Genomic DNA, 23,168 nt, shown 5'->3' on the forward strand with positions numbered 1-23,168 from the left:
TGCTTATTTAACTTATATGCAGAGTACATCATGAGAAATGCTGGACTGGATGAAGCAAAAGTGGAATCAAGATTACTGGGAGAAATATCAATAACCTCAGATAGGCAGATGACACCAACGTTATGACAGAAAGCAAAGAGGAACTGAAGAGCCTCTTGATGAAAGTAAAAGAGGAGAGTGAAAAAGCTGGCTTAAAACTCAACATTCAAAAAATGAAGATCATGGCATCTGGTCCCATCATGGGAAATAGATGGGGAAACAATGGAAACAATGACAGACATTATTTTCTTGGGCTCCAAAATCACTGCAGATGGTAACTGCAGCCATGAAATTAAAAGACACTTGCTGCTTGGAAGGAAAGCTATGACCAACCTAGACAGCATATTAAAAAGCAGAGACATTACTTTGCCAACAAAGGTCTGTATATATAGTCAAAGCTATGGTTTTTCCAGTAGTCATGTATGGATGTGAGAATTGGACCATGAAGAAAGCTGAGCACTGAAGAAATGATGCTTTTGAACTGTGGCGTTGGAGAAGACTTTGGAGAGTCCCTGAGACTGCAAGGAGATCCATCCAGTTAATCCTAAAGGAAATCAGTCCTGAATATTCATTGGAAGGACAAATGCTGAAGCTGAAACTCCAATCCTTTGGCCATCTGATGTGAAGAACTGACTCATTGGAAAAGACCCTGATGCTGGGAAAGACTGAAGGCAGGAGAAGGGACAGAGGATGAGATGGTTGGATGGCATCACCGACTCGATGGACATGAGTTTGAGCAAGCTCCGGGAATTGGTGATGGACAGGAAAGTCTGGTGGGTTGCAGTTCATGGGGTTGCAAAGAGTCGGACACGACTGAGTGACTGAACTAAAAAAGGCCTCCCAGTGATTCTGAGGCCTCCAAGGGATTCTGAGGCATCCAGGTAAAGGTGGAGAACCACTGACTCACCAGTGACTGGGAAGAGTTCCCTTTGATCTCTGTGTTTATTCTTTTAAGAAGTTGCTATAAGGAAATCATATTATTTATTGTTTAATACCTGCTATATGTTACAGACATATATATGCATTTACAAAACTATATTCTGTAAACTATGTATGTATGTATGTAACTATATTTTGGAACTCCTGGGAAGATTGATGGTAATGATGTGAATAAGAAAGAGATTTTACATTGGTCCGAGGCACAGAATTCAGTTCACATGTTTCAAGTGGTCCAGAAGCTAGGCTGAGGGCATAAAACCTGAGAAACTGTTCTAAGGGATGAGCACAAGGTCTTTAGAGGCAAACGTGAAGTTGTTAGGTAATGGCAGGCGTGATGTGAGGCATTATTCCAGGGACACATCACAAACTCGAGCTGCCTGTGGTCATCACGGCCACCACTCAGGCAGCAGTCACTTTGTGCTGTGACTGGACACCTGGGGCCTCTGATGACAATTCTACAGGAAGGTGTCACCACCTCCCCCCCATTTTATAAAGAGGGAAAGGAGGCTCGAAGAACGTTGGTCCAAGTTCTCATCACTCACAGGTGGTGGAACCAGCCTTTGGACCCACCAAAGCCCAGGTTGACTTACCCAGTCCAAGCCGTCTCCCTGGAAGAGATATGCAGCCAAAGCAACCCCAATGGGAAGTGACATATCCGTGCCTGTTCCTCGTGGTGGAGCCCTCCTGCCCTCTTTCTGAACGTTCTGGTTCTCAGTACACAGCTGGTTCCAACCAACCTGGGGATCTGGTTCCAAGTAACTAGATAGAAAGAGGAACGGTGCCAGGGAGGAACAGCTGGGAAGATGCCAACCAGCAGGATCAGTTCCCTGTACAGCAGCATTGAAGAGGAGAAGTAAATGTAAATTCAACAAAAGAAGTGTAAGAGTTATACACTGAAAACTGCCACACTTTGTTAAAAAAAAAATTAAAGATCTAAATAAATGAAATCACAGGTCATGGATCAGAAGATGTAACATTAACGTGACAGTACTCTCCAAATTGATTTACAGAGTCAATACAATTCCTGTTAAAATCCCAGATTTTTTTTTTTTTTTGCAGGAATAAGAAAAACTGACTTTAAAGTTTCTATGTAAATGCAAGGGACAGAACAATCTTGAAAAAGAATAACAAAGGTAGAGAATCAATTTCAAAACTATGACAAAGCTGCAAGATGGTGATGCTGCTGGGACTTCCCTGGGGGGTCCAGTGGTTAAGACTCTGAGCTTCCATTGCAGGGGGCACAGGTTTGATTCCTGATCAGGGAACCAGATCCAACATGCTGCATGGTGCAGCCAAAAAAAGAAGATTGTGGTGCTGACATAAAACAAACATTCAGATCAGTGGAGGGGCTTCCCCGGTGGCACTAGTGGTAAAGAATCCACCTGCTAATGCAGGAGACATAAGAGACATGGGTTCCGTCTCTGGGTCAGGAAGATCCCCTGGAGAAGGAAATGGCACCCACTCCAGTATTCTTGTCTGGAGAATCCCATGGACAGAGGAGCCTGGTGGGCTACAGTCCATGGGACCACAAAGATTCAGAAAGAACTGAAGCAAGTTAGCATGCACGCATAGATCAATGGAACAGAGCTGAGTCCAGAGATAAACTGTTACACATATAGCCAACTGACTTTTGACAAGGCTGCCAAGACAATTCAGCGAGGAGAGAATGGTCTTTCCAACAAATAGCACTGCAAAATGGAATATCTACATGCAAAAGGATGAACTTGGACCCTTGCCCCACACCATATGCAAAAATTAACTCAAAATGTATCATCCACCTAAATGTAAGAGCTAAAGCTACAAGAAAGTGTTAGTTGTTCAGTCATGTCCAACTCTTTGGGACCCCATGGGCTGTAGCATACCAGACTCCTCTGTCCATGGAATTTACCAGGCAAGAATACTGGAGTAGATTGCCATTCCCTTCTCCAGGGGATCTTCCCGACCCAGAGAGCCAACCTGGGTCTCCCACATTGCAGGCAGATTCTTTACCATCTAAGTCATATTTGCCTTTCATATTACAGGAAAACACAGGAGTAAATCTTCATGTCCTCATGTTAGGCAATGGTTTCTTAGATATACGACCAAAAGCACAAGCGACAAAAGAAAAAAAAAAAAAAGGTAAGTGGACCACATCAAAAGCTGAAGCGTGGGACTTCCCTGGCAGTCCAGTGGTTAAGACCCTGGCCTTCCAGTGCATCAGAGTCCACTGAGATCCAGCTGTGCACCTGCCATATAAACTTCCAGATGCAGTGCAGTGTGGGGCTCACTGACCTAGAGGGCTGACTGCCAGGGCCTGAAGGGAGTGAGGGTGCCAGGATGCGTGGGGCAGGCTGGACTTGGCTTTGCCCAACAGCACTCCATTTCTGACCTGAGGGTTCCCTGTCCTGGGTTCCTCCAGTCAGCAGCTGGACACTGAGCCACTAGAGGACACTGGGATTTCAATGACTGTTTACAGAGCCTCTCCTGGGAGCAGCAAGGTGAGGGAGGTTGGCTGCATGTCCAGGAAAATGCAGGAAGGACCTTCTATCCACCCCGAGGGCTGAGACTTGGGTCGGAGAAGGTATAGGTTTGCAACCCTGGGAGGCAGTGGGAGCAGGCGGGCAGCTCCCCAAAGGGTGCTGCCAAGGTGCCCCACTGTCACCTGGCCCTGGCCTTCATACCCTGCAGACTCCGAGGCAGCATCCAGGAAGCCAGGGCTGAGCCTGAACCAAGGGCAGCCCAGGGCTAGTGCCAGCCTGCAGCAGCAAAATGCAAGTCACAGTGAAATGGGCGCCTGGCCCGAACCCTGCCCGGAGCCCCTGCACATCCGCTGGAGGGCAGGCTACGGCCCGCCTGGCACTCCTGCTCCTCTGAGTGTGGGAAGCCACACCCTGACTACTGATGAACACATAGAGTGCACCCCATTGCACACCAAGTTTAATAATTACTCTAAAAGGGGCAAGGATCTGTTTATTTCTGCATGATGATCCCACAGATATAGTTTTGTGAACCTGCACAAATGTGGTGACTGGTTTTGAGAGACACCGGTTCCTTTCTCACTTATCTGGCTTGCCTCTCCCCCCATCAGCGTCCTGCAAATTCCAGCATGTCGTGGAATTTGTCCTAATCCTTAGATAACATCTGATAAAGTTAAATGTGCAAGACACACTGGCGGCTGTCCCGTTTTTAAGACAGGGTCTCACGGAACATGGGTTCTGATCCCCCGTGTTGTTGTGTTGCCTCTGAGTGGTGGGCACAATTCCCCACCGTCCAGGCAGGGGACAACGGGGTCCACTCTGTCCCCTCTCGTAGCCGTTCAGCACTAATATCCACAAAGTCTGATGTGATGAGACCAGAATGCTCCCTGCTGGGGGAAGCCACCAGCTTTGACCAATGCTCCAGAAGCCTCCTTGAACTTACTGGTGTTTTTGTTTCTTTGTAACAGACTCCCAGGAATGTAGGCATTTTTGATCTCCTGCCTGTTGACTGATGGCAGTCCCCGGAGGCCAGAGGGCCGTCTGGGCCATGGTCCAATCAGGCTGCCGGCGCCCCGTGTTCTCATCATTTCTCAGCTGTTCCCCGACCCCGTGCTGGGGGGGTCCTCACACACGTGCCCCAAGCTGCCTCCCAGGCCACTTCTGTTCTGTGTTTTCCTTGTTCATGTTTAGGAGCTCCTGCTGTGACAGCCGGTGGGTCACTAGTACTATTTTCCTCGACCTGTCTTTTGTCCGGGGACTGGATTTATGGCATCTCTGGTTATGAGGAGTGTCTGCACAGCCAAGAAATATGACTTAGTTTGAACGAGGCAGGCTCTCTCCCACCCTGCATGGTTCATCTAGATTTGCAGTATTTTATCATTTACTCTGAGCCCTTCGAGAGGCTATCTTAGTGTACACATTCCCTTATATGAGCCCATTTAATCCTCATAACTGCCCAAGGGGTAGGAACAATTATCATGTCCACTTTATAGATGAGGAATGGAGAAGGCAATGGCACCCCACTCTAGTACTCTTGCCTGGAAAATCCCATGGACGGCGGAGCCTGGTAGGCTCAGTGGTGTCTGACTCTTAGCGACCCCCCCTTTCACTTTTCACTTTCACGCGTTGGAGAAGGAAATGGCAACCCACTCCTGTATTCTTGCCTGGAGAATCCCAGGGACGGGGGAGCCTGGTGGGCTTCCGTCTATGGGTCGCACAGAGTTGGACACGACTGAAGCAACTTAGCAGCAGCATAGATGAGGAAACAGAAGCACTGAGAGGCTAAGTAATTGGCCTAAGGTCACACGGCGCGTGAGTGATGGAGCCAGGCCTCACCCGGCACTGATTCCTCAGTCTCCTTCGGAGGTTCACACCCTTCGGCATCACCCATTCCCTCAACATGCTTTCCTCTCCTGACTCTGCCATCATGCCTCCTTTCTGAACCTTAGCCTTGTGTGGTCCTGTAACTCATTTTTCATTCACAAGGAAAGGAAGTCCGGGCGAGCCACGGCTCTTCTGATCCTCAGTGTTCACAAAGGCTAGGCCCCGCTTATCTTCTAAGAGAAGTGTGCAGGTAGGTTTCTGAGTCATTTCTGTTCTTCATCAAGTCCATCTTCCTACTTTCCTTTTGTGGGCTTCCCAGGTGGCTCAGACAGTAAAGGATTCACCTTCCAGTGCAGCAGACCCAGGTGCAATCCCTGGGTCCGGAAAATCCCCCGGAGAAGGGAATGGCAACACACTCCACAGAGGAACCTGGTGGGCTACAGTCCAAGGGGTTGCAAAGAGTCAGACTCAACTAAGCATGCAAGCAGTTTTCTTTTGTACTTAAACTTAAAAAGTAGGTCCTTGGTCTTTTGTTTTTCTATTTTAATACAGATGGCTTTTAAGTCATTTTATTTTCCACTAAATGTGGTTTTGCTATGTCCTGGAGAATGTAACATTCCTATTTTCACTGCTTTCTAATAGTTTTTAATTTCCTCCTTGATGGCCTGATTTTAGAAGCGTGTTTCCTATTAATCAGGGACCCACTCCAGCATTCTTGCCTGGAGAATCCCATGCACAGAGGAGCCTGGCAGGCTACAGGTCACAAAGAGTTGGACACAACAGAGAGACTAACACACTTTCCTATTATCAAAGCAGTTAACATTATTTGTCACATCTTTATTAGTTACTGACAACTTTCTCAGATTATGATAAACTTTATCAGATTATGATAAAAAAAAATATGGCCTTCTTCTCTGCTTTCCTGTATTGGTTCAGGCTTTGTTTGTGGTCACATAATCTTCCTTTGTAGCCACTCCAGGGACACATGAATGAGAGGTATGTTTTCTGTTCATAGCTGTAAGAATCTTTACCTATCAAATGTACTGATTATTTCTGGACACTATTCCTTTTCATTTACTTGGTCTAACTCTAGGCAATGTGTATAAAAACCTCTCATGGTTAACTGTATTTTTATCCAACTGTCCTTACAATACTTCTGCTGTGTATATTTAACCACATTTTGCTTTGCTCATACAACTTTATGACTGACCCTCCTTATGATTTTTGCCTTTCCTCTTCACGTTTCAGCCATAAATGCCACCTTATCTGATGTGAATACAGCTGTTCCTGCATTATTTTTGCTTGCACCTGTCCGCATACCTCATTACCTCCAACAATTTATCCTGCTTTTTTATGCATTTCTTGTAAATGGTGGATGGTAGGTTAGTCTTAGAGGCCCACCTGACAGTCTTCCTGGAAATTTCCATCATATTCTTCCCGTTTCCTTACTGCCCACTCTTCGTGTTGTTCTCTCCTCTCTGATGGTCCCTGTTCCCTACTTTCCCTGTTGATCTGTTAGTGCTTCTCCCCTGCATGGCCTTGATGGTCCCCTTCCTCCCAGCTCTGTAATCAGATGCACACTTTCCTACAAGTGAGGAGAGCAAAATCCCAAGTTTCTGTCCCTAAGCTGGCCTGTGCCTCTGTTGCCCCAGGAGGCCCTCAAGGAATCCCCCTTCTGTCCTGACATTCAGGTGAATCACTTTCCACACTCCCCCAGCATGTGTCCTTTGCTCTTTCCTCACCCCTTGGAGAGTCTTATGCTTTTAGTTCTACACAAAAATTTGGACCAAGTGAAGTATGAATATAAAATGGCTTTTCAATTTGTTTTCAGTTCAGTTCCAGCTGGGCCTCCTCAGATCTTTATTTTCCACCCCTTCAAACATTCCAAGAGGCTCCCATCACTTTCTGGTCAATTTCCGGTGCCCAAAGCTCCATCCAGGCTAACTAAGCACTTTGATCTCAGTGCATGGCCTGTGCCAGCTCAGCTCTGGCCCATGTCCCCAGGAAGAGGACAGATCTAGCTCACTCCCCTCCAACATTCCCTGAGGCTCTGTCCACTGCGGGGGTGGCGGTGAGGGGGACGGAGTGTTGCTGGCAGGAGAGTGAACCAGGGCAGAGTCTTTGCTACTTACCGTTACCTAGTGCTCCTGGCAGCCTGTGTGGGTGTCCAGGGGCCCCACAGCTCCTGCCTCCACCCAGTTACCAGGAAAGGGGTTTCCAGTCCTCTCTGCCCCTGCCCCACCCTCCACAGCATCATCTGTGGGTCCCCTCAGCTGGTTGAGGCTCCCCGGGTATCAGCAAGATGGTCTGAGGCCATGCTTCCTCAGAGCGCAGTCAGCTGGAGGAAACTCACATTCTCATGACCTAAACGGGCCCTCTGACTAGCCGTCTCTCCAGTTCCATCAGCTCAGGTGAGGGTAGTTCAACAAGCCCCTTGTGTGAGGAGATGTCCCTTTTGCAGGCACCCCCATCTCTCTTGGGGCTCCCCCTCAGTGGGCTTGGAGGGGTGGGGACGCCATCCTTCGGGGGTGTTCGGGAGGAGGGAAAGGCCACAGTGCCCCGTTAGGCTCACGACTTCCTCAACTCTTACAAGTGCTATACTTTCTAGTTTTCTGTTTCTATGGCAGAGAGATGCTGGAGAAGACGAGGGAGTCAGTTTTCTCCCTCAACTCTGGGTGAAGTCTCCATGGGTGAAAAGCCAGAATGCACAAAGGAAGGACAGCTGGAGCCCAAGGGGAGGGGGCATTTCAGACTCTGGGACCCCCTGTGAGGGCTGGAGAGTTGGTAATTCCTGGACTGGCACACACGCAGACTTTCCTGAGTCCATGCTGGGGTTGCTGGGGAGGGGTCGACAGCTGCCCTTGGGACCACAGAGCCGCTACAGAGAGCATGGCCTGGTCAAAAGCACTGCACCACTACTATACTAACTCAGCTTTAAACAGGGAGGCAATCCTGACACCTGCTCCAATGTGGATGAGCCTGGAAAGCACTGTGCTGAATGACACCAGTCACAGGACGACAGACTATGTGATTCCAGAGACAGAAAGGAGGACAGGGGAGGGGTGTGGAGTGAGGGTGTAATGGGGACAGAGATTCAGTTTGGGAAGAGAAGGTTCTGGAGATGGTGGTGGTGGTGACTGTACAACAGTGTGCACATGCTTACTGCCTCTAGCTGTGCACTTGAAAACGGTGAAGATGCTAAACTTCATGTCCTGCAGGTTTTAACACAACAAATTTTTTTTTTTAAAAAAAGCCCATCCACATGGACCCAGGAATGCAGCAAACACATGAGCACCATCTACGGATCCCCCTTCCCAGTTGCAGGTGCTGGGGTGGACAAAGGGCAGAGCCAGCCCCCACCACGCCCGCGGGCAGGGTGGAGGCTCCAGGTGCAGCGGATCAGAGGAAGCAGGTCCAGATGTGAACCAGCTCTGGCTTCAAGTGAGCGAGGCTGGACTTGCTGAGACACGGGTGAATGATGACAAGCCGAATCTGGACAGCGGTGACCTTTGGCGGCACAGAGAGGAATAGTCCAGGAGAGGGGTGGTAATGCACCGAGGGCTTTCTGTGTACATAATTTCTAAAGCCGGGTGGAAGGAACAGTGTTAAGTATTTTTATATGTTTCTGAATACCCCAAACACTTCATTGTTTACAATTAAGGCTACTTTAAGAGCAGTTTTGGGCACAGCAAATGTTGGGGGAAGGTAAGGGACTTCCTGTGCATCCCCTGCCCCCACACAGGCACCAGCAACATCTCCATCGGTGGGTACGTTTGTCACAATTGATGAAGCTCCGTGGACACGTCATCACCGCTCAGAGCCCAGAACTGACCTCCTGTGGGTGTGGACACATGGATCGTGACCTGTATCCATTGCTATCACATCACACAGAGAGAATTTCCTCTTACCTAAAGAAGAAACATGGGGCGTCCACGCTAAGTGTCTGCTGGCCGTGGGAGTGTTTCCTGTGGGGTGCAGCTGACGAGGGGCACCCTGAAAGCCACAGAAGGGATAACAGGGTGGAATACCCCAGAAACCATGGGCTAGAACAGTGGGGGCACGAGGCAATGGGTTCGGGCGTGGCTTCAGCAGAGGAATTTATCGAGGAAACTTGAAGGAGTGAACCGCCAGGTGCCAGCAGCCTCACTGCAGCATTGCTGATGAACAGCACAGATCAGAACAGCCCTCAGACCCTTCAGGTTTGGACCAGTGAGATAAATGAAGGTGCAGCCACTCGAGAAAAGGCTTCAGATCCTGAAAAAGGGCAGCTGTGCATAATACCGTCATACACAAGTTTTTAAACAGTATAATTTCTATAACTGCATTTTTATAAAAGATGTCGTTTACACAGGGAAGTCATCTGAGTGGATGAGCCAAATGTTAATATAATCTCTGAGGTGATGGAAAGTTTGTTCTTTGTAAGGATTTCTGCAACGGACACAAAGTACTTATAAAAAGAAGAATCATCATCCACAGGAAAACAGGACTGGTCAGTTCTCAGACACTGAGAGAGGAGGCCCTCGCGGTGAGGAGCCGAGCTCCCGTGCAGGATTTGGCTGGGAAGTGTCCAGGGGGCATGAGACAGAAAAGGGGAACCCACAGGAGGTGGGGTGCTGACTTGGTGACCACTCCACCCTGGATGCTTGCTGCTGTGGGCCTCTTGAGAGCCAGCCTGGAGGTCAGCGGCAGGGCTGCTGCACGCTGGGCACTTGGGCCGCTGGTTGTGGCTTCTGGCGCCAACGCCAGCACCGGGGTCTGGAAATATGGCTGGTCCACCTCTGGATGAGTCATCTGCGACCTGGTTTGCCTGGCGCTCCCCCTGGTGGCCACTGACATGAAACGCAACTCTGTGTGCCTGCTCCCTAGGTCATCGGCATGGGCCACCCCCAGACCCCCTCACATCGGATTTCCAGGTCTCCCTTCTTCTAGGCCCTGACCCCTCAGGACACCACCCACATTTCTGTGTAGATTCTTACCCTTGACCTCTCCAGTCCATGCAAAGGCGATGACTGGGCCCGAGCTCTACCTGCCTTGCAAACAGGGTCTTTTGTGTGACCCAGGAGGTGCAAAGTGGCCCTGGGTCTTCTCTGCACACGAGGTGGAGCCGCCACAGGATCAAGCCCCCAGAGCAGCAGTGGACGAGGGGCACAGCGGTGCAATGACATCCATTCTGCATGTCCTAAGCCCTGATCCTGATTCTAGGCCTCCCCAAGATTTTTCTTACAAATATTTGCGTTTTACCAATTCCATCCTGCTTAAACCAGCTGGAGTCCTTCCCATGCATGGCAGCTGCCAGGACTCTGCCCCCACCACCCCCAGGCGCACAGGGCTGTGCTCCCCCTGAGGTGGACTCTACTCCCCACGTTGACCCTGGACTCGGGCAACGGGACACTGACAGACCCTAGTCAGGGCTGAGGAGTGAGTGTCCGGGGCTCGTCCTCTGACGCCAGGCACTCCTGAATGGGGCTGGGCCAGCACTTGACAGCAGAACGTCAAGCAAACCCACAAACACAGGTGAGGGCCCCCAGGCCACTGAGCACCAGCTATGCAAAGCCAACCAGAGCCATTCAGCTGGACCACAGAACTGTGAGAATCAGGTGTGCTCACTGTGTGAAGCTACTGTTCTTGGAGTGGTTTTGTTACACAGCAAAAACAAACTCATACACAATTCCTAGCAACAGAGAACCCTCCTGGATACACCCCCATCCTGCTCATCTCCAAGTCACATGGGTTTTAGCTCCTCCCTGTCTCTAGAAACCAGGCACTTTCTCCTCTGAAGACATTTCAGGGGGTGTCCCTGTGTCCACTTATGCCGCTTCCCATCTTGTCTCCAAGCTGCCAGTGCAATCAGGCCACCCGCCTGTGTCAAACCTTCCCACGGCTCTGAGGGGGCCTCCCCAGCCTTCCTAGCTGCACACTTTGACCCGATGCACTGACCTCTGGTCAGGCAGGGCCGGTGACAAGAGCCTGTGTCCATCCCAGGATGGATGCACTCACGTGTGCAAAGAGGTGCGTAAAAGAGTCCCTGTGCCCAAGCAGAGTCATTGCTGTATCTGGATCTTGTGGGGGCGTGTCAGGAAGTGGGCTCCAGGGAGCCTGCCTGAGGCATTTCCTGATGTGGGCACTGACCACCGTGAGAGTCAGCAAGGACCTTCAGTCCCCTCCCAGGCCCTGCGAGATCTATACATGCTCACATAGAAGTTGCTGGATGTGTGACGACATCCAGATAGACAAACGGTGTCTATCTGCCTGGAATGTGGATATCGCTACTGTCACTACCATAACCACCAACAGCAACATCACCACCACCACCCCCACATACCCACCAGCATCATCCTCCTCACCACCACCACCATCACCAAAATCATAAATGCCACCATCATTTTCCACAAATATGTTTTGAGCACCTACTCTTTGCCAAGAAATGTTCTAGGAACTTGGTACATTATTAACAAGACAGATTCCTGGCTTGAGAGAGATGACACTTTAGTGAGGTGAGCAGAATAGCAAGTGAAAGCATAAACAGGGTAATTTCAGAAACTGGTTACTGTGCTACAAAAAGCACATGGTGCTGGGTCAGAGGACTGCTGTCTTGTCACTGCCTCCATTAAGGCAGGTTTCCCTGCCACAGGGCCTTTGCACAGGCTAGTCCCGCTCTCAGAACACCCTCCCCTCCTTCCTTAACCTGGGCAATGGCTACTCATCTTTTCCTGACTTTGGCTCCATCACCCCCACCATGAGCCTGCCCACAGCAATGACACTGTCCCTCTCTCTTTCATGGCATTCACTGCACTCGCCATATGGTTATCGGTCCTGTCTGAAAGGCACACCCCGTGAGAGCAGTCAAGCCTTGCATTGCTGCAGTCCCAGCATGGCAGGTGTGTAAGTAGGAAGAGACCAACTTTGAAGTCAAACATTGCAGTTTCTTGAAATTTATCCATCAGCCTCTGGCCTAGGACACACCTCACAGAAGAGGTGATGCCTCCCCTAGACCCTGCCTCACAAAGACCCCTCCTCCCTCCACTCCAGGGAGTCACCCCTAAATCCAAGTGTACAGCAACTCAAGAGTTGTTCCTTCTGCACCCTGTTGGCTGGAGGCCTGGCCATTCTCACCCACAGAAGCCCCTTCAGGGCTGTCCTCAACACAGGAGCATGAAGGCCCCTGGAGGCAGAAGTCAGGGGACCTGGAGCAGCCTTTCCCCTGGAGACCCTTTTGTCTCTCCTTTGGGATGCCATGCCCCACTACTCTCAAGAGAAAGGCTGATCTCACAAGCCCCTCGAGGGGCCCAGGGGTCTTTGGGGTGGTTTCTCTGGAGGAAGGGGGCCCAGGACTTGCCTTCCTGCTCCTCTCAGAAGTGAGCTGGGCTTCTGGGGAGCAGGGCTGAATAGGTACCTGCGTAGGCCTGTAAGCCCCTGCTCCTAGGTTTTCCTCAGGCCCTTCAGTGCCCTTCATTTGTGGGGCGTTTTCCCCATCAGGACCGTATGAGTAGGTGCCCCTGTGATCTTCTTCACTGGATGGAAAAGCAAAGCTGCAAGAAGTCGAGGGATCTGCCCAAGGCCACACAGCATGAGTGAAAGGGGCCTCACTTGTCAAAGGACCAGAAAGATAAGTGTCTCCAGATGCTCCAAAACTAATAATTGTGCAAACTTTGAATCCTGTGTATTTACTAACCGTCCCATGAAATGTTTAAGGTCGGAATCATCACCAGGGCTGTGCTGCTGGCCCGGACGTGGACCGTCCACATCCAGGTTAACTGACACACGGGGGGGGGGCACACGTCCCCAGGGGCCTCTCCCTGCCACCATGCGCACCTCAACGCCGGGCTCTTCTGTGCTTCACCCGAGCACCAGGAACACACACAACAGCCTGCAGATTAAGACTGGTTCTTACATTTAAAGTGGATATTAAAAAAAGAGAGATTTTGTGACATGGAAGTTATGTGATATTCAAATTTCAGGTGTCGTCTGGTTGCTTTGCAGCTCAGCAGCAGGGCTGAGTAGCTGCTGAAGGTGCTGGCCATTGAGTCCTGAATGGAGCAAGTGGGCACCACAGGGCATCCTGTCCAGCCTCCTGGACAGGATGTTGCAGAGCAGATGATGTGTTTGTGACCATGTGGAAGGAAGGTGGGACCCATGTGGAAGTAAACAAGCCCCTTATGTAACAAGCATCTGTTCCCAAGAATCCCCCAGTTTTCATATCCTCTCTGGTCTGACACGCTCTGGTCACAAGCTGGCTCCTCTGTGAGTGACCTCTTAAATGTTGACATGTGCTCAAGGTCAACTGGTCTGAGAAATGAGATTTTATTCCACATCTTCAGTGTCTGGAGTCCACGGAGGACTCACATCTCTGAACACCAGACACGATGAGGAGACAGCCTGTGACTGGAGAAGGGTCCCCAGCCTCAGCCTCCCTCAGAGCCCCACTGCCTGGCTCAGATCCACCCCCCATCTGAGCCCAGAGACTAGGACCCTCAGCCAGTCCATACCAGGGACTTTTTACCCCGCCACTCACAGAAGCCTCCAGACTGGAGATTGTTGGGAGGGAGAGGCGAGGAAGGACTGTGTCAAGGGGCCACCGCTGCAAGAGGGAGTCTGAGACCAAGAGAGCTGCACCCAAGGAGGCAGAGAACAGCCAAGATGCAACAGCCTGGGAGTGGGAGGATGAGAGGAAGCCCAGGGCTCGGTGACCTTACTCAGATCCACTCCAAAGGCTCTTCAAAAAGGACACACTGAACGGCCACAACAAAGATTTACATGGCAGATTACTAACCGGCCAAGCAAGGCCCTGGGGAAGGGGACCTGAAGCCTTGGCCCCTTCCTTCAGAACAGTCTGGGTACTGGCCTACCATGCTCTGTTTGGCCCTGCCTTGTCCACAAAGGCTGAAACTTTAGGGGCTACCGGTCATTTCCCATGGTGGGTGCTTTTCCAGGTGGGCCACTGTGATGAGTCTCCTCTGTTTGTGTGAGGACCTGGCCATCCTGACCCCTTGCCCACAGTGTTCCCGCCAGGGCTGGGACAAACAAGGAGACTCAAGCAGCACTCAGGAGCCTCCATGGCTGCAGACTTGGGGCTCAGGGCACAGCCAGAGTCATCTCCTCGCGTGCAGAGCAGACACGATACTTCCAGGTGGTGCCTGTCAGGGAGAGAAGACGCCAAGCTCCCCAGCAGCAGGTAGCCTCCTGGAACAATACAAGTTCACTCAGTCGCAGTGAGAACAGGTGACTGCTTGCAGAGGCTATGGCGGAAGCAGCAAGACTTCCTCCAAGGCCCATGCACAAGTCCCCCCATCACCTCACGGGCCTTCTAGAGCCAAGTAACAACTTCACATCCATGGTGTCCAGCTTGACTCTCCTCCTGTCACCTGTGGGGACTGAGCCCATCCAGCCCAAACAGTAAACTTTTCTCCAGCCTCCTCTTCTCGACCCCAGGGAGGGCGGAAGGACAAAAGGGCACTCTGGCTCTTCCTCTTGAGGAGAAGCGGGTGTGGGCATCATCCCTCAGGCCCAGCGTAGGCCCAGCTCAGGCAAATTCTTACAACAGGAATAGCCAGCTAGCACATTCGCGGATTACTCCTCTACCTGCATTTATACGGTCCATAACTTTCCAGATGTCAATCCATGAATGTATGGACTGGTCCATTTCTATTTCATGAGATAGATGATAGAAAAATCAAAAGATACACATGGAAACATAAAGCATTTGTTTATTATTGCTATAATCAAGGCAAAATCTCTTAAAACAATTGGCCTTGATAATGGAAATATAATCAGAATCATTATTCCTGCATTTACAGTTTGTTTTCTGCTGTTCAGACCGCAGGGTTTCACACATACACCACCTACCACCTGACTTTTCTCGCACAAGAAGAAGAATGCACTTGGAGACCACTCCCTAGGTACTGACGGCAGACCAAGCATTTCCTCACTGTGAACTCATTCCATCCGGTGTTTAAAACAAACGGGAAAGGGAAGGAGGGGCCAGAATGCATCCACCCCCTTTGGAGGATCAACTGAGATAACCTAGGTGGTAACTGAGAGAACATACAAGAAACTGCCCTTTATACTCAGAACAGTGGTACAAACTAGAGCATCACTGGTAATGGTGCTTGTCACCCTGCTGGGGGAGGGGGGCCCCCAGCATAGTCCTGCTCCCATAGCCTGCAGAACTGTCACCACAACCTGAAGTCCTGGGGCAATGTGTGTTAACCACCCAGCCTCCAAACTAACTGAGGAAGGAGTTGGTCTGACAAGCCACGTCATAGGGACCCAGCCTTGTCCTAGAAACACCTGGTCAGTTTTATTTATCTTAGTATACATCTGTACAGGCAATAATAAAAAGGCTACTACACAATTCAGTGAGTTTTACCTAGTTTCATGAGTAACGCATGCAGTTACAAATGAGAGGTAGAAACACCGTATTAAAGACCTAAAAATACAAACATCATATAAATAAATGTTCAAATTAACTGCTGGAATTTTATACAGATAAATAAGGTAAAAATTACATTACTTTGTCAAAGTAAAGGAAAACCTTGTTTTTGTTTTCATCAGTACACTAAATTAGATTAATGCCAAAGAGCTTCTGTGCAATTTGTCCAAGTTTAGATGATATCATCTAAGAGGATTAAAACTGGAGAATGGTTTGTTCAAGTATCCAAGCACGTAAGTCAAAGAAACCAAATCATCGACCGCGTGGGCACCGTTTCTGGAGGGACGTTAGGGCCCACATTCTCCATGACTAGCTCCCTGGTGGACTGCCGGGATTAACAGGAAAATGCACACGGGCTGGAGAGAGCCGCCCCTTATCCTAAGAGAAAACAAACCTCATTTTTCACTGACTTCATGTAAAACTCCACATCACTAAAAAGCCTAGAGGTCACCAACTCTGTTTTGGCCCTACTGCAATTCTTGAGTGTATCTCTGGCCTGCCACTTGTTCCAATGTTGCCCGAATAAACCTAGCGGTCACAGGCATGAATGCACATTATGCATGCACAGTAAAAAAAATGCAAACTGAAGCAGACAACCAGCAACTTAAAAACATCAGTGAGAGAAAACCTGTAGGCATAGATGAATAGGTTAAGAAAATGCAGAGGCTCATAAAACACAAGTCTTTACCACTGAAAAGTCCACGAGAGATTACATGTGAATTCTGGAAAGGGTATGCATATATAATCAAGTAAAATATTCTAAACAAGTCCATTGTGCCTCAGTTAGTTTTAAATTGCAAAATCCAATACAGTTGTTTTAATAAATTAGTGCAATATGAAAGATTTTGGAAGATTATTAATATATGTCCATGTTAGCTCAAATTGAAGATTTCACAATATCTTCCAAGAGTCATCTTTCACTCCTTCTTAAGCTATTTCTTCCTGAGCTGTTTATGGGTGCTTGCTCAGACTCAGACAAACTCACCCCGACAACTGAACTGCCCGGAGGAGATGGGGCTTTTACTTCATGCCTCAGTGAATACGAGGAGTCCCACACTGTGCTCTGGTGGCTAGTACAAAGAGCCACTCATCACTTCATGCTAACTCTCCTTAACAGTAACCATATTGGTGACTCTAGTTCTAAGGTATGTTTATTTACCGAAATCAAACCGAAAGCCCAGTGGAACACTTTTGCATCTGCTTCTATAAAGAGAAAGGGAAGGGGTGACTTCTCTGGTTAGGCAGACCTCCTACAATATGTAGTTCTGGGATTGGTTTTCCTTTGTGAAACCACTGCGTGCTCTTTGGTAGTCACCACATAAGAGTGGGGCGACAGGACCCAAGCTTTGCTCCCAATGGCATCACCTGACACCCACCGCTGGTCCTGGGGGCAGGCCTGCTGCTGCTCACAAGGCTGAGGTGCTATAGCAGAGTGCTGACAATCTTCTTTCAATACTAGATTTATCTAGAAATAAAATCCATGATAAATGCCATTAATATTTCAAAACTGAGGAAAGAATCACCACTGAGAAAAATCTCTCCACCTCCACCCTCACTTCTCTCCTATCTTTGCCCCAAAGTTAACAGTTCTAGTGCTTTTTCTTCTTTCTGCCTGGTAATTGTCTAGCTTAGTGCTGCACGGTGTAAAAGCTAGATTAGCAAGTCAAACGAAGAACATGTAGATTTTAACAGCTAGTTTGCTCAAAACTGCAAATAAGTATAGAACTGCCAGTCCCTGGTTGCTCTTCAGAATGTGGATGACCACACCTCCTCCAAGAGGCCCACCACCTCCTTATCTGCTCTTCACAAGCCTCATATCTACTCCTCACAACAGCTCTGCAAGGCAGGCCTTGTCCCTCATCTCACAGAAGAAGAAACTGAGGCCACGGAAGGGGAATGTGACTAGCCCAAGGCTGGGAAACCAAGATGCAACCCCCTTGGGCAGGGCACTGCACACCCCAGGGTCTTCCTGCTGCGCCAGGAGAAGATGAGGAGATGCAATCAGCAAACACACTACTTTCCAAGTCAACTCACATCTCTGGATGTTTTCAATGTCTGCTGGGTCCTGAAGAATCTTAGTTAAGCCCTCCAGAAGAAGGGCTGCCTTATGATAGCGATAAACAATATCTTCAGTCTGCTGAAACATTTCATCCAAGGCTGCGGCTTGAACCTGGAACCAGTGAAAAAAGACAAGAAGGTTCTCAGTTTTTCCAAGAAAATATGAATCCATGTGCACAATGCAGCTTTAAATGTAATCTCTCTAAAATTAATACATTTTGACAAAATGATATAACTTACTGGGTGAGTGATATAAAGAAAAAGCTTCTTGACAAGAGTTACTAACTCTGCATTCAAACATAACCTTCTTGAACTCAGAGACTCAAAACTCCTAAGGTTTAACACTTCTAAACTGGCTCATATCTGACTTCAATAAAAAGTTTACTTTAAATATACACTTCCATACTAGTAACCTGGCATTTCATTAAAGCAGATTTTGTTACAATGAAATAATTAAATGATGTTAAAAGCCATTTATCAGCTAATCCTTTCAGTTAAAGGACTTCCTGGTGTGTGGGATTTATTCACTCAGAGACGTTTATTGGGCACCTCTTGAATTTATGGGGCAGTGGGCATACGATGAAGGCGAGCTCACAGTCCAGGTAAGGTGTGGGCTGTCCTCCAAGGGCCACACGGTATCACAGGAGGAAGCCCTGGATGGTACCCAGTGGACTACACTCAAAGGACACCTAACCAGACTATCACGGAGGGGAAGGTGAGGAGAGCCTCGAGGAAGTGACACTGAGGCTGAGTCACGAGAAGCAGGAGTGAGCTGGGCAGTGGGAGAGGGGGGCAGGGCCTCCCCAGTGTCATTCACAGGGTTATAAGCGTTTTGTTTTCCCAACAGCATCCTAATTTTCTCTTTAATCATTCGTCTCTGAGTCTGTGAGGGATCCACTGTGCTTATTTACCTGTCAGTATGCTGTCACTTTCAAAAAGCAAAGCCACTTACAGTAAGATAAATAAAATGGATATGGAAAATCAAAGTCCTGACACGGAGGGAGAAAGAAAGAACTACACGAAAGTGAGTGACCCCAAGCTGCTCGGCAGCCAGGACCCAGGAGAGATTTGTTGGAGGCACGCAGCAGCACTGTCACTCCTCACGACAGGACATCAGTCCTGGCACAAATTTTAAGAGAAAACCTGTCCTAAGAACTCTTTATTTGGTACAAAATGATACAGTGCATAATATTATTCATGTCAACAGTTTATAGCAATATAATATATATTATTCTCATTAATAGCTTATATTCCAAAATTATTTTCATATGACTTTTTATTACGACGACTTTCAAAAAAATGCCAAGGGGATAATATAACAGTACAATTCAGAGTTCAGGTAAATTTGGGCCCAAGAAGGAAGGTCAATTGTGTTAGTATGGTAAAAATCATAAAGTTGGTCAATAATTAAGTTCTTCTCCGCTGAATTACTTAACAGCCCCTATTTCACGCTTACCTCAGGCAATTTTCCTTTTGAGATACAGAACACAAATTATTTCTACGAATATAACCAGATATTTGGCAAAGTAGGTTAAACTTCTTGTCTATACTGAGGTCAGTTGTGGAATCTGAGCACATGAATTTTTGCAGATAGGGTAAAAGAGCAGAATTTTTTTTCTAACATTTTAAGCCAAATTTCTTAAACAATGGGAAATGAAGAAAAAGATCCAGCAAAAGCTTTTAGATACAAACTATCAAAAGATTAGATCATGCCTAATGTTAGCAATTTTTAAGTGGTATGGTAAACTTTTACTAATACCAAAAGTGGTAACCAACACAGCTTATGTTTGCTGCATGTTAATTCAGTCCAAATACTCCTTCCGGAAGAGGTACCGTAACACCTGGGACTTGGGAGTGGTGCTGCATAAACTCTGCTTAAAAAGATGATGTCAAGCACGTGTGCAATTCAAAAGACGCTCTTAAACACCAAAACTATTACTGTATAATATTACACCTTAAAAAGGGTTACCATTTCTACAGCACAGTTATAGATGAGTTTCTCTGCAGTTACACTGTTGATTTCATCAATAAATCTCTGTTTGTCAGAGAAGAAGCGATTCAGCTTTTCTGTCAGTTTCTTGCACATGCTAATGCAGAATTTATACCGTTCATTCAGATTTTTGACAACTGGAAAAAAGTTGAAAGAAGAATTCAGTTTTCTTTCAGAAACAGAGTCATGGTGACATGCAACTTTCCTGCTAACTTAAAGAAAGCGACACAAAATGATCACTGAGAAAAGTGCCTGGAAATCATTCTTTCCTATGTCCTCTCTCTCAGTCAAGAGAGGATTGACAACAAAGCACCTGATTGCTCTGTGTTAAAAACAGAGAAGCCAGCATCTTTTCCCATTGAAGAAAACTTAATAAGACAGTGACCCCTCATCAAGAGGACTGCTGGGCCCCCAGGAGCTCATCATGCCCCAGCCTACCTTGCTTCACACCCGAGGACGGGCTCAGCTTCCCGGACTTGATCTGCTCTTTGGCGAGATGCAGAGAGGCTGCCAGGAGTTGTGCAGCTTTCATGTGCAACACCAGCTGCTCTACCCGCCTGGCCCAGAGACAGCAAGCACAGTGTTAGCCTGCAAACCAACAGGCCAGGCCCCATCTCAACCCACCTTGACACTCTTAGTGCACAAAGGACTCCTGAAAGGAGAAGGGTCGGCGTGGAAAAAAGTGTACTTTTAACATTAGGGGTACACTCAGATAAGAGTAGCATCTCTTTATAATCAAGTGTCTTTAAAATCAAGGCTGCAGAACCTTTGGTCTTGGCTCACACAGTGAAATTGAGCACTGAAATAACTCAGAGACTCCTTGACACTTTTGCTAACCAGATGTGACCTGCAGTGGGTGGCGAGGCCTCCAGCTTGGACACCAGTGTATGAAGGGCAGGAAGGAGATGGACAGCAGGGGCCACCTACCCCCAGTCCTTGCTCAGCTGGCTGATCTGGTCCACTACCGCACTCTCCTGGATCTGGTACACGGAGACAGCGGATGCACAGAGCTCTGGGCTCCCCCCGCGCACAGCCGTCAGGTCCAGCACACACTCCGTGAACAGCAGCATTGAGTTCAGGTGGCGTAAGGTGTCTGCATGTTCTTGCTAAGGCAAAGCCAACTTGTCTTAGACACTTGCAGGTTAAGGAGAGGTGCATACTCATTTCTGTATACCAATCATGGCCACTGCTAATATTTTTCTATACGTATCAATATCAGAATGATCAAAGGAGGCTGAAATTTCTAAATTCCAGAAAACTAGTCGGAAGATAAACACAAATGAAATCAAAGATGTGTCATGTGTTTTTGTGGCATGTATGAGAGCAGCCACAACATTCAGCCTCAAAGATATGAGGCCACTGTGCTTTCACCAGGAAAAAAGGGAACAGAGAACTAAATCGATGTACATGGGACAGAAACATGACCAAACAGATAGAGATAGAAGCACTTCAGCATATTCTGGACATGAGACCACACTTCTCGATAGTCTCATGAATTCTACTGGCTTAAAATTTCAGAGATACTTTATTTAAATTTCTGGTGGTTCCTCAGTTAGCAGTGGTTCCTAATAATAAACCTTTTAAATTTCATGATCTTTTCAGTTAGTTAGAATGAAGTAGAGACATGGACATAATAGCAATGCATTAAAAATGGATATTCTAAAATTAATGCTGTTTTGAGATTTGTTTTTAGCTAGCAATGCATTTTGAAATCTCAAATAAGACTAAATTTCTCACTCTCCTTCCATGGTTAAAAGGGATGAAAACCAGTGTCCTTGAGACAGGAGAATAAACGAACCAACTTTTGAGAGTCTCCCTGCTTTGCAACAGCAGATTGGACTGTATGTTCCAACAGTTACTAGAACATAATTTACATTATACATATTTTCAAAATTACAGCTTAAACTTACCACGGAATCACTACTAAGATTTTGCATGCAATATTTTATAAATTTTATGTGAGATACTTAATGCCCCTCCACACACAACAGAAATCCCAGGGGTCCAGCATGGACACTTAGTGCCTTCGATGGTCTGGAGAACGGGTCATTTTCATTTGAAGTGCAGAGTGATCTGCACTGACTGAAGTCAGATGCAGTCCACGGGAAGATGGCCTAGAGTCGACGCCGAGGAGTTAGCTGGCACAGGCTTTGGAATTGTAACATTAACCTCTATTCTGGATGTGTGCTCAGCACGCTGCACACTATGACCTGTTTTTCCCTGGAGAACCAGCTCCATGGAGGGACGTGACTGTCCAATCTGCTGGGAAGCTGTATTTCTCAGAGTTACTGACTCAGTTGGCATTATAATTTATTTTTCAAAACCTAAGTGTATCATTTTTATCCTGTAAGGTAAGGTAAACTTTGAGAATAAAAAGTTATGGTTTTAGGGAAAAGATTATGTTTTAAAAGTCCTATAAGTAGTAAAAGGGCTTCCCTCGTAGCTCAGTCAGTAAAGAAAGGAGACCCAGGTTCGATCCCTGGGTTGGGAAGATCTCCTGGAGAAGGGAATGGCAACCCACTCCAGTATTCTGGCCTGGAGAATCCCATGGACAGAGGCGCCTAGCAGGCTACAGTCCATGGGTTCTCAAGAGTCAGACACAACTTAGCGACTAAATCAACACCACCACAAGTAGTAAATAAACTTCAGATAAAAGAATTAAGAATACAAAATCTGTATGTGTCACTTCCTGTGAACCAAAGCTTGTTGTGAATGAGTGTCACTGTCAACATAATTCTAAAAACACACCACCAAGGTTTCAGATAGAAAAGGTCATGGGAAGAACCACTGGGACTTGCTCTCAGATTCTGCCCTCTCATCGTCAATTCTCTCCTCACTGTAACCTTAAAGGACACATTGTAGAGTCTCTTCCCACCTCCATCAGCGTTTCCTCTGGCAGTTCGGGGGCTTCAAAGGTGACGAGCCCCTCCAGGCTGGGGGGTGAAGCACCACAAGGCACATGTCTCAGGCTGGGGGCTGCCTCTGCTCCCGGAGGGGGAGACCCCGAGCACAGTCCAGGCGGGGAGCCCCCACACATGCGGCCACCGATGGAGCACAGAGAGGCCCCGGAGCCGCTAGAGCCCCCTGTGGAAAGAGGACATGGACGGCGCTCAGTGATTAGCACCTAGTGATCACCAGGCAGTATGGCAACCGGTAAGAGAAACCCCACTCCCATCCCAGCCCAAGAACAGGCTCAGTCTTCCCATGGTCACCTTCATTCCTCGGCTATAGGCATCCTTCACAGACTCATCACAGCTGCTTTTAAACTGTTTTAGACAAACTCTAGCATACGCCTCAGAGAAGGCAATGGCACCCCACTCCAGTACTCTTGCCTGGAAAATCCCATGGACGGAGGAGCCTGGTAGGCTGCAGTCCATGGGGTCGCTAAGAGTGGGACATGACTGAGCGACTTCACTTTCGCTTTTCACTTTCA

General features: G+C 48.0%; 1 protein-coding gene across 2 annotated transcripts in view; it reads right to left on the reverse strand.

Moving 5' to 3' along the window:
- Positions 1-14,938: 14,938 nt before the first annotated feature.
- Positions 14,939-23,168, reverse strand: part of ULK2 (unc-51 like autophagy activating kinase 2) — a 54,684-nt gene continuing 46,454 nt past the window's right edge. Inside the window, exons 22-28 of one of the 2 annotated variants that reach the window (XM_040245870.1) lie at positions 22,611-22,819; positions 20,663-20,841; positions 20,174-20,292; positions 19,715-19,872; positions 17,722-17,857; positions 17,064-17,152; positions 14,939-16,065 (exon numbers count right to left, since the gene is read on the reverse strand). In XM_040245870.1, the coding sequence (XP_040101804.1) occupies positions 17,094-17,152; positions 17,722-17,857; positions 19,715-19,872; positions 20,174-20,292; positions 20,663-20,841; positions 22,611-22,819 (860 nt within the window). In that variant the 3' untranslated portion in view covers positions 14,939-16,065; positions 17,064-17,093. Of the gene's footprint in view, positions 17,153-17,721; positions 17,858-19,714; positions 19,873-20,173; positions 20,293-20,662; positions 20,842-22,610; positions 22,820-23,168 lie in introns of both variants that reach the window. The other variant, XM_040245871.1, reaches the window with a different exon arrangement.

Source organism: Oryx dammah, unplaced genomic scaffold (assembly GCF_014754425.2).
Source record: "Oryx dammah isolate SB20612 unplaced genomic scaffold, SCBI_Odam_1.1 HiC_scaffold_8, whole genome shotgun sequence".
NCBI lineage: Eukaryota > Metazoa > Chordata > Mammalia > Artiodactyla > Bovidae > Oryx > Oryx dammah.